Source organism: Pongo pygmaeus, chromosome 9 (assembly GCF_028885625.2).
Source record: "Pongo pygmaeus isolate AG05252 chromosome 9, NHGRI_mPonPyg2-v2.0_pri, whole genome shotgun sequence".
In the NCBI taxonomy this organism is placed as follows: domain Eukaryota; kingdom Metazoa; phylum Chordata; class Mammalia; order Primates; family Hominidae; genus Pongo; species Pongo pygmaeus.
This window is the reverse complement of record NC_072382.2, coordinates 73,640,424-73,653,981: the sequence shown is the minus strand read 5'-3', so window position 1 is coordinate 73,653,981 and position 13,558 is coordinate 73,640,424. Positions and strand designations below refer to the sequence as shown.

Below are 13,558 nucleotides of genomic sequence, written 5' to 3'. Positions count from 1 at the left end.
TTCTCCATTGTCCTCAGGGTACACTTTGACTTCCTCTTCCTGATGCAGGCCTGTCCCTGTCCATCTCCCACCCTCTTCTCTGCCAGTCTGCCCTCCTGTCTCCTGGAATGCCCCCTGTGCCATCCTGCCCCTTTGCACATGCTGTTCCCTCTGTCTAGACTGTCCTTTCACCTCTTTACCTGGCTCAGCCCTTCTGATCTGTCGAATCTTAGCTCAGGCATCATTTTCTTCCCAGCAGCCTTCATTCTGTGGGCTGGGCAGAGCCCCCCACTGGGCTCCCCTGCCCCCATATGCTCTTGTGTTCCTGGTGTCCTTGCCTTTGTCCACACCTACCTTCCCTACCAGAGTGGGATGCCTCACTCTTTTGCCTAAGCACTCCCAACACCTTGTCCCCCACTTCATTCTGTGTCTCCTCATGCTGCCCCCAAATCCCTCTGAGTCCATCCCCACCAATCTCCCCACCCCTATGTCCCCAGCTTCTCTGCTGACTCAGAGCTAGAGAAGGAGCAGTGGCTGGAGGCCATGCAGGGAGCCATCGCCGAGGCCCTGTCTACCTCGGAGGTGGCCGAGCGCATCTGGGCTGCAGCCCCCAACAGGTTCTGTGCTGACTGCGGGGCTCCTCAGCCTGACTGGGCCTCCATCAACCTCTGTGTTGTCATCTGCAAGCGCTGTGCAGGTGTGTGCATGGGGGTCGGGGTACCAGGCAGAGGCGTGGCAGGGTTGGCCAGTTGGGATGGCAGGTGTCCTATCTGGAGGAGGGCCTGGAGCGGAAACAGCAGTCAGAGAGCTGCTGTTGATGAGGCTTCTCCTGCACACCAGGGCTTTCCCCTGTGATTAGCCTTGAGTCCTTACATTGCCAGGCGGGGGTTCAACTTCTCCCATCACGGGTGGGGACACGGAGGCACAGGGAGAGGAAATGGCTTGTTCAGGGTCACCTGGCAAGTAAATGAGCCCAGATTTGAGCCCAGGCTTGTTGGGGTCTGGTGTTCCTCTCATGTCAGAAGAATAGGGGAGGCCAGGCAAGAGGAGTTGGCAGGGGCCAGGCAGGGCTTTGCATGCAGAGGGAGGAGCTGGTTTTTGTCTGGAGGGCGATGAGAGGCAGGGACATGGTCAGATTTGTGGGTCAGACTCTGGCTGGTGGGTGGAAGCTGAGTTAGAGGGGCGAGACTGGAGACCAGTGAGGAGGCTGCCATAGGATTTAGGAGAGGGAGGAGGAGGAAGCCTGGCCTGGGGAAGCCGTGAGCATTTGAGGGCTGTTGAGGATCTATGGAGGAAAACTCTCAATGACTGACTGGATGAGGAAGATGAAATGCGAGAGGGTCGGGCCCAAGGTTCATTCATCTGCTCAATCGAGGCCACTCATTCTGGCCACTGCGTGCCAGATGCTGGGGATTCTGTCCTCCTGGGAGCTGACATAGCGCAGGTGGTGGCTGTGGGCTGCTGGAGGTGGGGATCCAGGTGGAGGAGCAAGTCTGGGGAAGTGTGCTGGGGAGGCCCTCTCTGAGGAGGTGACATGCCAGCTGAAATCTGAATGGCAGGAAGGAGTGGCCATGAGGACATGGGTGATGACAGTCTGGGTAGAAAGATGATGGAGGGGAAGCAGGTAAGGAGTTGTGATCTAATTCTGGGAACCACTGGAGGGTGAAAGCAGGGATTAGAAGTCAGGGATTTGCATTTTAAAGAGATCACCTCTGGCAGGGCTGTGTTAAGAGTGGCCTGCAAGAGGCCAAGCATGGTTCCAGGGGGCCAGTTGCAGGGGGCTGGTGCAGGAGCCCAGGCAAGGATTACGGGGCTCAGTCCTGCCCTGTGGGGGAGCAAGAGTACACGGCTGGATTCCAGAGCTGCCAGCAGGCCTACCCCCTGGGGCCTGCCTGTGGCCTCTCATCCCTGCCTGTCTCAGTAGACACTGGGGGTGGGTAAGTGCTCCCGTGAAGGGGAGGGCCCAGGTGATTCTGGGTCTGGCCCTGTGTCTACAGGGGAGCACCGTGGCCTGGGCGCTGGCGTCTCCAAGGTGCGGAGCCTGAAGATGGACAGGAAGGTGTGGACAGAAACACTTATCGAGGTGGGGATGCCCCTGCTTGCCACCGATACTTGGGGTCTGCCCCATTCAACAGCTGTCTGGGTCTCCCAGCCCCCTCCCTATCTCAGTGACCGCAGCACCTTGGAGCTGGAAGAGACCCTTTGTGATAATCTAGTGGGTGGGGATTTCGGAAAAGCAATTTTTGACAAAGTCAGCAAACTGGCCAGTGAGCTAAGAATGTTTTTATAGTTTTAAAGTGTTATTTTTTTTTTTTTTAAAAAGGAAGAAAATGCAGCAGAGACTGTACGTGTTCTGTAAAGCCTAAAATATTTACTATTTCGCCCTTTAGAGAAAGAATTTGCTAACTCCTGATCTAATTTCACTGTCATCCATTGAATAGATGTGTAAACTGAGGTCCTGGGCAGGGCTGTAATCTGCCTGAGATTACCCTGTAAATGCATATTGACCACCATCCCTGCCTCTTTCCATCCCACTTCTGGCTGACCCAGGGCCTTCTCCCCTACCTTGCACAGCCCCTCAGAGGCCCTCAGCCTTCATTTCATCTGAACTCACATGCACCAGTGGGTATATGTATGTATGCTGTGTGTGCACCCACGTGTACATTTATGCCCCTGTACTGGAAACTCCCAGGTACCCATATGTGGTAGATACAGGGGAGAACCTGCAATGGGAGGGTAGACCCAGGCTGCAGACTCCACAACACTTGGAGTGTCACATCCCTTTCTCACCTCCCCACGGTGTGTTTGGCACATAAGTGCTAAGGACTTTGCATATGTTAATTAACTGACTTTCAGAACAAGCCAGGAGTTAGGATTAGAATAACCAGTTTACAGCCTTGAAGCCCAGGGAGAGAAAATAACTTGCCGAAAGACACAGAGTGAATCAGTAGTGGCAGGGACTGTTCTGCTTTGTTCTGTGCTGTGACTCCAGCACCCCATACAGGACCTGACAAGGAGGCAAGGTGGGGGACCTAGGAAATGGCTGTGGAATGAGGAGCCGGATGAAGGAAGGAACTGATTACCGAATGCTGGATCCCTGCACTCACCCAGAATCCACCCCCATCCCTCTTGCCCAGAGAGGAATGTCAGGGACAGGAGAGGTTTCCAAAATCCCTGCCCACCCCATTGGCTGACAGGTTAGGCACCCACCCCCAGCTATCATAGCCTCAGGAATGCAGAGCTCCAGATGTGGAACTGGGTGGGGCAGCAGCAAGGCCCCCGGGACCAGGTGCAAGGCCTGAGGTGTCCACCTGTCAGGCTGCTGACTCCCTGTCCTGTCACTGAGCCTGAGACTTAGGCTCAGAGCCCAGTACTGGTGGCAGGAGCATCCCCAGCCACCAGCAGGCCAGGCTGTCCTCACCTTCCCCATTGGGAAAGTGGGCAGATGGCCTGGCTCTCCCAGCCCCTTGCCTAACAACCTCAGAAACCAAGTTTCTGCCCGGCATGGCCCCTGGCTGTCAGCTGGCCTGTCTGACCTCCTGCACACCCCCGCAGCTCTTCTTACAGCTGGGGAATGGCGCTGGGAACCGCTTCTGGGCAGCCAACGTGCCCCCCAGTGAGGCCCTGCAGCCCAGCAGCAGCCCCAGCACCCGGCGGTGCCACCTGGAGGCCAAGTACCGTGAGGGCAAGTACCGCCGCTACCACCCGCTCTTTGGCAACCAGGAGGAGCTGGACAAGGTCAGGGCACTGCAGCTCTGGGGCCCCTTGGGACCACCCCCATCTTTCTGCTGCCCTGTTCCTCACACTGTCTTAACCCATCTCATCTACCAGCTCAGGGTGATGCCTTGGCATATGGGGAAACTGATGTTTGGAGGGCAGAAGGGCCCTGCCTAAGCCATGTGAAAAGTTCTGGCCATGCAGGGAGGAGCCAGGCCTGACCCTTGGGCCAAGGGCACGTCCCCAGCATCTGTCTGTCTCTCTCCCAATTCCTCAGTCTCCTGCACCCTGTCCTGTTGCTTCTGAATCCTGCCAAAAGGAGTGAACTTGATGGGGATGCTATTTCCTGTCAGGCTCATGAAAAACAGCTGGGCTGCTCCGACCCACCCCCATCCACACCCCACTCAAGATGAGGCCCCGTATGGGCCCCAGGCCCTGACAGGCTGGAAGCCAAGTCTTAGGCCCTGATCTGGCTCCGCCTGAGTGGGAGGCAGCCAGCTCTGAGGCAGGGGTATGCCATTTATGACCTCTGGTTGGCCTTCAGCCCCTCCCCCAAACTGCCCCTCCCAGGCAGACTCAGTCCAGCTAGAAGCCCGGTGGGAGTCAGGCCTCCACCTCCCAGGGACCCAGGCGTCCTGCTCCCAGCCCAACCCAGTCTAGCCTGCAAGCCAGAAGGGCGGCAACTCCCATTGGTTGGGAGGGCTGGGCAGGCGGTGAGGAATTCAAATGTGGGAGGAATTAGCTACAAAGAACCCCCCCTGCTCCTCCACAAGGCAGAAGGAGCTTGAGATCCTCTGGAGGCTCTGGCTGACTGGGCAGCTGTGTCCAGGCGGCCAGCAGGGGTGAGGCCCCGGGCAGCTGGGATCCCCTGGCCTCTGCTAGGCAGCCCCTGCTCACCCCTCCTCCCCTTGGCCTCTCTCTTCCCTCTCCTCTCTTTCTTCCTTCCTATTCTCTCTTTCAGTCTGAGGATGGACCGCTCCAGGCCTGGGTGACTCCTTCCTCTTCTTTCCTCTCCTCCCCTGTAGCCCCTTTCCCTGTGGGCCCCCCACTCTTGCTTGGGCTGACCCTCCCCTGCCTCTTCCTAGGCCCTGTGTGCTGCAGTCACCACCACAGACCTGGCTGAGACCCAGGCGCTCCTGGGCTGTGGGGCTGGGATCAACTGCTTCTCGGGGGACCCTGAGGCCCCCACGCCCCTGGCTCTTGCAGAGCAGGCAGGGCAGACGCTGCAGATGGAATTCCTTCGGAACAACCGGACCACAGGTGAGCGTGGCAGAGGGTGGGGGTCCACCAGGCTGTGCAGTGCCTGGTGGGGTTTGATTTACCTGCTGCTCTCAGGCCGTGATCACAGCTCCTCAAGGGCCTGTGGTAAATCGTGTGTGAGCTGGGGGTGTGCTTGGGTTTGCACGTCAGTGTGTATTTGTACTGTGTATGCATGTTCCTCTGTGTCTGTGTCTCTGTGACTGTTGATGACTTCCCTGACTTGCAGTGTGGACCCCTCAGGATGGCTGGCAGCTGTGCTGGTGTTTGTACCCTCTGAGCCCCCTGGATCTGTGTTTCTGGGGATGTTGAGAGCTTTGGAGTACATGTGTGTGCAGAGTGTGTCTGTGTTGCTGCGTGAGGGGTGCTGTGTTACATTTCTCCATGTGTGGGTCACCCACCAAGGCAGCCCTGTCTACTGCCCTGCTTGGGTGGAGCTCAATCCTGAACTTGGTTTGGGTACCATTGGCTCCCTCTTGGGGTGGGTGAGGAGGGGTCAGTGGGTTGAGCAGCACGGCTCGTGGCCCAGGCCTGGCCTCTGGGGCCACATCCCAGGACTGAGGGTGGAGCTCAATGGCTGGGGCTCTGGGCTCAGGGCCATGGGCTCTGGGCTCTGGGCTCTGGGCGGGGCACACTGGGCTGGAGAGAGCCCAGGTGTCCAGGGAGACACAGGAGACCACCCAGCTGGCTTGGACTTGGGGGCAGATCACCCCCCACCCCCACGGCACTGACCATGGGGAACAGGGCTGTAGTCAGGCTGCCACCTTGAGCTTCCCGCTGTCTGGGACAATCCTCTTTCCAGGGATTATTATTGAGTTTGCCCAATGCCCCCCTCATGCCAGTGTGCCTGGCCTATGCCTCCAACCTGGAGAGTGGGGTGGGGCAGGAATCAGGGAGGCTTCCTGGAAGGGGAGGTGCTGGAACTGGGCCTTGGGAGTGGAGTGAATTTCCACAAGTTGGGAGAGGTGGAGAAACAGCCTGGACAAGACCCTGCAGGTAGGAGGGGGAGCTTGAGGCTGCCAGTTAGGGAGCTGGGGCTGATGATTCGAAAGTGAGCCTGGATGCCCAGGCCAAGTGGGAGTGAGGTGGGGACACCCTCTTGGGTGGCCAGCATGACCTGCCATCCTTTCCCCGCCTCCAAAGAGGTGCCTCGGCTGGACTCGATGAAGCCCCTGGAAAAGCACTACTCAGTTGTCCTGCCGACCGTGAGCCACAGTGGCTTCCTCTACAAGACCGCCTCTGCCAGCAAGCTGCTACAGGAACGCCGGGCCCGGGAAGGTGGGTGCCACCCCAGACCCTGCCTTGGCCCATGGCATCTGGTCATGGCTGCAGGGCTAGGGAAACCAGGGCTGGCCAGACTGGTGGACCCATGAGGCTGCCAAGTGGACTCTGGCAGAGTCACCCTAGAGGGCTTCCTGGATATAGTCTGTGGTACACAGTAGGTGCTTCCTAAATGATCCTGGTGGGAATGGGGGTAGTGCATGACACTGCAGAGCAGGTCACTGCCAGAGTTTCTTTGGACTAAATGAGCCTTTATTGAGCCCTACTGGATATGGGCTCTGCTGAGCATCTGGTAGTAAGAGCCTGTGGCTGGTAGGGAGTTTGAGGACTGAACGGAAAGCCCTTTCCCTCTGATCTCAGCCTTCCATTCACTCCCCAACTCAGAAGAAAATCCACAAGAGCCCGCACAGTTGGCCACCACCCCCATTACCTCTCTGAACCACCCCCCTAATCACTCTGCCGGTCTCCTCACTGTTTCTCAGACACGTCATCACCTACCAGGATCTTTGCCTGTGCTGTTCCCTCTGCCTGAAATGCATTCCCCCAGGTATCTGCATGGCCAGTCCCTCACTTCCGTCAGGACTCTGTTTCAGTATCACTCCTGCAGAGATGTCATCTCTGACTACCTTATGCAAAATAGCACCCCCCATCTCTCCCTTTACCCTTTTGAGATGGAATTTCGCTCTTGTTGCCCAGGCTGGAGTGCAATGGCGCGATCTTGGCTCACTGCAACCTCTGCCTCCCGGGTTCAAGCAATTCTCCTGCCTCAGCCTCCCGAGTACCTGGGATTACAGGCATGTGCCTTCATGCCTGGCTAATTTAGTTAGTAGAGATGGGGTGTCACCATGTTGGTCAGGCTGGTCTCAAACTCCTGACCTCAGGTGATCTGCCCGCCTTGGCCTCCCAAAGTGCTGGGATTACAGGCGTGAGTCACCACGCCTGGCTACCCTGCATTTTCTTCACACCACTTACCTGGTACTCATTTGTCCATTAATGTACTTATCTGTAGATTCTCTGTACCCCACTGGGACATAAACTCCTTTTGGCCACCACTGCCTGTAGCCCCCAGATCCTAGAACAGTAGCTAGCACACAGTGGGCACTTGGCAAATATCTGCAGAATGAAGGGTGACTCAGGCAGAGCTGGTGCTCCTGGAGGGAGCCCATCCGCGAGGACAGGCCTGAGGACACATTGCCCTCAAAGAGCAAATGTCAGGCCCTCACAGACAGGATGAGAGACAGAGTCTGCTGTGGGAACATTGTGAGGTCATTGCTGACAACATCCCTCAGCACCTCCTGCATGCTCTCCTACGGGGACAAAGCCCTCCAACTCCCAAAGATTTCTTTGGAACTCCATGCTGTTCACAACCTCATTGCCCCAGGTCTGCCTCCCTCTGCCTGATAATGTCATTTATGTAACAACTGCCTGAGTCGTCCTTTTTGTCCTGGATGCCAGGAAGCTCTGAGCCACTGTAAAGCTCAGTGCTGTGAACAGTACAAGCCTGCATGGCCATGGCAGCCTATCCTTTCCAGTATCTTTCCTGGTCCAGATTCCCATTTCTGTTTCTTTCATGGGACCTTGCCAGTCTCTCAGAGCCATTGTAGCAGGAGGCAGAGTACAGAGTGATGGGTGCTTCTGGAAAAGGAGGTTGGGGCATAGAAGGCTTCCTGTGACATTCAGGTGGTGGGTAGAGGGGACAAGGTTTGCAAAAGCTGGGAGTGCTGGGTAGGGATGTGTGTGTCCAGGAGTGACAGAGAGGCAGCTAGAGAGATGGGCAGGGGTAGACCTGACAGGGCCTTGAATGGCAGGCTGAGGGGCACAGAGTCTGTCCTGAGGACCATGGAATGGTTTTGGTTAGAGGAAGGATGGGGTCTGATTTTAGCTAGATCACTCTGGGATTTTGGAAGGGGCTGCTGCAGAGGTCTGGGAGAGAGGATGACTTGTGGGCTGGCTGGCGTGGTGGGGATGCAGAGAGGTGGATGGATTTGGGGAAAACTTGAGAGAATGAAGAGCTCATGGGTCAGATGGGAGCAGGAGCCCCGGGAGGATGCAGAGGTGGTTTTCAGGTGGTGGGGGGCTCTCTGATGGCTCCCCTGCCCAAATCCTTCCCAGAGTTCAGCCGGCGCTGGTGTGTCCTTGGTGATGGGGTCCTGAGCTACTTTGAGAATGAGCGGGCAGTGACCCCCAATGGAGAGATTCGGGCCAGTGAGATTGTGTGCCTTGCAGTGCCCCCTCCTGACACCCATGGGTGAGTACTCCTGGGCAAATCAGAATGTGGTTGCTATAAAGTACAATCCCCCACTGGGGAGACAGGGAAATAGGCCCAGAGAAGGGGAGGACCTCCCCAGGGTCACACAGCAAACGGAGGCTGCACAAGGGCCGACTCCGGTCTCTTGAGGCCCCAGCCCAAGACTTTTCCACCACCTCTTAGGGGACCAGAGTAAGGACAAGCGCCAAGGCAGTGCGGAGGGGGCAGAGGATGGTGGTTGATGGTGCGGGTTGGGGGTGGGCCCATGCTGGATGAGGTGGGCCTGAGTCCTGGCCTGTGTATTTGCAGCTTTGAGCACACCTTTGAGGTGTACACGGAGGGAGAACGGCTGTACCTGTTTGGGCTGGAGAGTGCGGAGCAGGCTCATGAGTGGGTCAAGTGTATTGCTAAGGTGGGCCTGGGGTAGCAGGGCGGGTGTAAGGGTGTCTGACTGGGGAAGGTGGGGCCTCCTGGCCAATCCCATGTATCCCAGCTCCCCCGTCTAGAGAGCAGAAGCTAGATGCAGGGCAGCAGACATGGAGCAGGCCTGTCCCACCAAGGGCCTACTGTAATCTGCAGCCATCTGTGGAGTTGGTCAGACCTATCCTAGCTCTGCAGAAGAAGGGCTGTGGGCCTTGCACTCCATAGGTGCTCAATAAGTGTTTAACAGTGAATGACAGTCAGAGCCATCTTAGGATGGACAGTGCGGCCTCCAGGGGGGTGTGCTCCTCGTTCCTGGAGGCGAGCAAGCAGAGGCTGGAGGGAAGAGGCAGGGAGGCCACCAGGAGAGCTCTGCCTCGGGGACTAGAGCCAGGTGCCTGTGGGGTCCCCTGTGCTGTGAGAGCCTGTGACTTTTTATCATTCACTTGTCTGTTGATCAGTTGTCTTGTGCGCCTCCTGAGAGTCAGCCCTCGGAGACCTGGGGACTTAGATGAACCAGGCTTAGTCCTAGCTCTTCAGTAGCTCCCATGTGGGTGGGGGAGACAGCTCCTCTGCGGGTGGAGTTCAGGCGGCAGCAGCAGTGTAACCAGTGCCACAACAGAGGGCAAGAATGCTTTGGTGCTGTGGGGGCCCAGAGAAGGGCCCTCCAGAAGGTGTCTGGGAAGGCTTTCCAGAGGCGGGCACATCTGAGTGGGTATGAAGTGGGGCATGGTACCCAAGTTCCATCACTGGGCTTGGTTCTGCCTTGGGGAAGAGAAGAGAAGGCAGCTGGGTGGGAAGAGGGCACCTGCCTGTAAGCCAAGGAGCTGGGGCATTGGGGCAGGCAGTGCCGTTGGCTGATGTTGTCTCCCCCGGCGCCTCTCTGCCAGGCATTCGTGCCTCCCCTAGCCGAGGATCTGCTGGCCCGGGATTTTGAGCGGCTCGGACGCCTACCCTACAAAGCTGGCCTGAGCCTACAGCGGGCCCAGGAGGGCTGGTTCTCTCTCAGTGGCTCGGAACTCCGCGCTGTCTTCCCGGAGGGGCCCTGCGAAGAGCCGCTGCAACTACGGAAACTGCAGGAGCTTTGTGCGTGGACCAGACCTGGGCCCCCAGCCTCCAGAGCACCCTATCCTGGGCTCCCAGGCCCCCAGCCCTTGCCTGGAAATCTGAACTCTGCCTGGCCTGGCCAGAGCCGCCATCCTGCCCTCTCATGTCCTTGGGGTGCATCTCAGCCACCCCATACGTTGGTGGGCGGGTCTCAAGGGTGTGTGTGTGCTCAGAGAGGGAGGGAGCAGGTTGGGGATCAGGAGCAAGACCTAGGCCTCACCTTGACTAACCCTCCACAGCCATCCAGGGGGACAGTGAGAACCAGGTGCTGGTGCTGGTGGAGCGAAGGAGGTGAGCCACGGCCTCCCTGAGGAGCTCTGAGAAGCCTGGAGCAGTCTGATGGGCCTGGGGACAGGGTGGGATAGGTGTAGGCCCCTCAGTGACTGACTGTCCCTGGCCCAGGACACTGTACATACAGGGCGAGCGGCGGCTGGACTTCATGGGTTGGCTGGGGGCCATCCAGAAAGCAGCTGCCAGCCTGGGGGACACGCTGTCGGAGCAGCAGCTTGGGGACTCGGATATCCCGGTGATCGTGTACCGCTGTGTGGACTACATCACGCAGTGCGGTGAGCCCTGCCCCTGGGGTGCCAGCCCCGCCCCTCCCGGAGCCGCCTACCGCCCCAGAGCTGCGTGGCCCCGCCCCATGACGCAATGCCTCAGGCCCCGAACGCTTGGCCCCGCCCCTCCCTAGGCCTGACCTCGGAGGGCATCTACCGCAAGTGTGGGCAGACATCGAAGACACAGCGGCTGCTGGAGAGCCTGCGGCAGGATGCGCGCTCTGTACACCTCAAGGAGGGCGAGCAGCACGTGGATGATGTTTCATCGGCGCTCAAGCGCTTCCTGCGCGACCTGCCTGATGGGCTCTTCACTCGCGCCCAGCGCCTAGCCTGGCTGGAGGCCTCAGGTGGGCCCTGCAGCCTGTGCCCAGCCTCCTCCTCCTCCACCCATCCATCCGGACTCCTGCGCCCTTCCCTTGTGGCACTTGCACTAGGCTCCCCCTAACCCACAGGCTCCAGTTGCCCGCCTCTGCTTCTCATTCCCATCTCCACTCCATACAGAGCCAGGGGCCCTGGAAGACTGAGAGTTCCTTACCCTGGTTGAATGCCTGGCCTGCATTGACTTGGAGGGCACAGGGACTGCTGTCACCCACCATGAGAGGCAGAGCAGCCCGGGCGGGGTGGGGGGAAGATAGTTACAGGGGGTTTCTGACTTGATTTATCTTTCCCACCCAGAGATTGAGGACGAGGAGGAGAAGGTCTCCAGGTACCGAGAGCTGCTGGTGCGGCTGCCCCCTGTCAACCGGGCCACAGTGAAGGCCCTTATCAGCCACCTGTACTGGTGAGGGACGATATCATTGTGAAACTCTGGGGGGATGGGATGAAGGTTCTTCTACCCCCACCCTGGCTGACTACCCTCCTCTGGGAGCCAGCTGGGCTTTTGCACCAAGTGCTGACTGTGATCTGCCCTAACATTGGGTATTTGTAGAGCAGGGGTCCCCAACCCCCAGGCCACAGACCAGTACAGGTTCGTGGCCTGTTAGGAACCAGGCTGCACAGCAGGAGGTGAGTGGTGGGTGAACAAGCGTTACTGCCTGAGCTCTGCCTCCTGTCAGATCAGCCACGGCATTAGATTCTCAAAGGATCGGAACTCTATTGTGAACTGCGCATGGGAGGTGGCGCGCTCCTTATGAGAATCTAATGCCTCTGAAACCATCCCCTGCCCCCCAGCCCTGTCCTTGGAAAAATTGTCTTCCATGAAACCAATCCCTTGTGCCAGAACTGTTGGGGACCACTGTTCTAGAGGATTTTTCCAATTGGGGCCAGGGTACCTTGGCTGGATCTCCCAGCTTCCCAGTCCTGCTCCTACCAGCACCCAAGATATGGCCAGAAAAACTGTTCCTACCCTGTTAAATAGTGGTCCCCTCTGACCAGACCAGTCTTGGACCTGTCAGAAATTAACAGGGTGAGATGGGAAGCTCTGGCCTGACTCCTCACTCAAAGCCCTCCTCCTCCCCTCTCCAGTGTTCAGTGCTTCTCAGATACGAACCAGATGAACGTGCACAACCTGGCAATTGTGTTTGGGCCCACGCTCTTCCAGACAGATGGGCAGGACTACAAGGCTGGCCGTGTGGTGGAAGACCTCATTAACCACTATGTGGTGGTGTTTAGTGTGCGTCCCTGGCCAGTGGGCAGTGGAGGGCAGGGGTGAGCCTTCCAGATGGCGGTGACCACCTGTCCCTGCCTCTCGCCCCTTCCCAGGTGGATGAGGAAGAGCTCAGGAAGCAGCGGGAGGAGATCACTGCCATTGTGAAGATGCGCGTGGCTGGCACTGCCAGTGGGACCCAGGTGAAGGCTGGAGCCTGGGTGGGGGGCTTGGGCTTGCCACCTGCACCCGTTTCCTAGGCCTCCAGCTGAGCCCTGTCTGCCTGCAGCATGCCGGTGACTTCATCTGCACAGTGTATCTGGAGGAGAAGAAGGCAGAGACTGAGCAGCATATCAAGGTAGGTGCTGGGACCTAGAAGCCAAGGGGCTAGAGAATCAGGCTGGGCCAGGCACAGGCTCAGATGGCCAGGGGAGCAGTGCTTCTACCCCAAGGAGAGGACCAGTTTGGGACCTGTATCTGGCTGGTGCTGGGGCCTGCTCCTAAGAACCACTCAGAAATACCCCTCTCTATCCCAGGACTCCAGAAGGGCCTGAGAAGGATGGGCTCAGGCTCTGAGTCACATAGCAAGGTTGTGGCAGAGCAGGGGCTAGGCATAGGTAGGCTAATCTCCTCCTTGGTCCTTGCAGATCCCAGCATCCATGACTGCTGAGGAGCTCACCCTGGAGATCCTGGATCGCCGGAATGTGGGCATCAGGGAGAAGGACTATTGGACCTGCTTTGAGGTCAACGAGAGGGAGGAGGCAGGTGAGTGACCTTGGGCTTGTGCAGGGTGTGGTATGGCTTGTCTTGTCTCAGCTGTAGCCCCAGTCTGTCCTCCCCTACCCTGCACATGAGGACGGATGGTGAAAAGGGCTTTGATGACGTGTTGCTGTCACACTGATCTCTGTGACGGTGGTGATAGAGTGCTGGCAGGGATTGAAGTTATGCCTGTCATGTGGCTGATAGAAGGTGTCAGTGACAATGGTGATGGTTGAGGTGAGAAAGGTATTTTATGGTAAAGGTGGTCTTGATGGCAGTGGAGGATGAGGCTGTATCTGTTCATTTGTTTTACTGTATTTGTTGAGTGCCAGGCACTGGGCTAGGGAGCCACACACACAGCCCCTATCCTCGTGGGGTTAGTCTCGTGTGGGATGGAGGCATTAGTCTAATGATCATACCAATAAACGTTCAACTACAGATGCATTAACTGCTGTGGAGGAAAGACCCATGGCATTGCCAGGTCTTCCCCGAGCCAGGATGGGAAGGAAGAGTAGGGGTTACTTGGTGAAGAAGGCAAAAGCCCTGTGGTGGGCAGAGGCACAGCCCTTTCAAGGAGACTAGGGCAGTGAGGGGCTGGTGACATGGGTGGGGCTGGAGATCGAGGCAGAGGCAGCCATGCAGGGCCTA

At 57.9% G+C, this 13,558-nt stretch overlaps 1 protein-coding gene across 6 annotated transcripts in view; it reads left to right on the top strand.

Annotated features, from left to right (window-relative positions):
- The window catches only part of ARAP1 (ArfGAP with RhoGAP domain, ankyrin repeat and PH domain 1), a 67,497-nt gene that overhangs the window by 44,683 nt on the left and 9,256 nt on the right, over positions 1-13,558 (top strand). For all 6 annotated transcript variants that reach the window (XM_063672050.1, XM_063672052.1, XM_063672051.1 and 3 more), the window contains 16 exons: positions 477-676; positions 1,977-2,062; positions 3,535-3,717; positions 4,782-4,956; positions 6,097-6,231; positions 8,347-8,482; positions 8,792-8,894; positions 9,793-9,988; positions 10,249-10,300; positions 10,412-10,575; positions 10,701-10,913; positions 11,242-11,347; positions 12,031-12,178; positions 12,268-12,354; positions 12,441-12,509; positions 12,799-12,916. In XM_063672050.1, the coding sequence (XP_063528120.1) occupies positions 477-676; positions 1,977-2,062; positions 3,535-3,717; positions 4,782-4,956; positions 6,097-6,231; positions 8,347-8,482; positions 8,792-8,894; positions 9,793-9,988; positions 10,249-10,300; positions 10,412-10,575; positions 10,701-10,913; positions 11,242-11,347; positions 12,031-12,178; positions 12,268-12,354; positions 12,441-12,509; positions 12,799-12,916 (2,171 nt within the window). The remainder of the gene's footprint in view (positions 1-476; positions 677-1,976; positions 2,063-3,534; positions 3,718-4,781; positions 4,957-6,096; positions 6,232-8,346; positions 8,483-8,791; positions 8,895-9,792; positions 9,989-10,248; positions 10,301-10,411; positions 10,576-10,700; positions 10,914-11,241; positions 11,348-12,030; positions 12,179-12,267; positions 12,355-12,440; positions 12,510-12,798; positions 12,917-13,558) is intronic.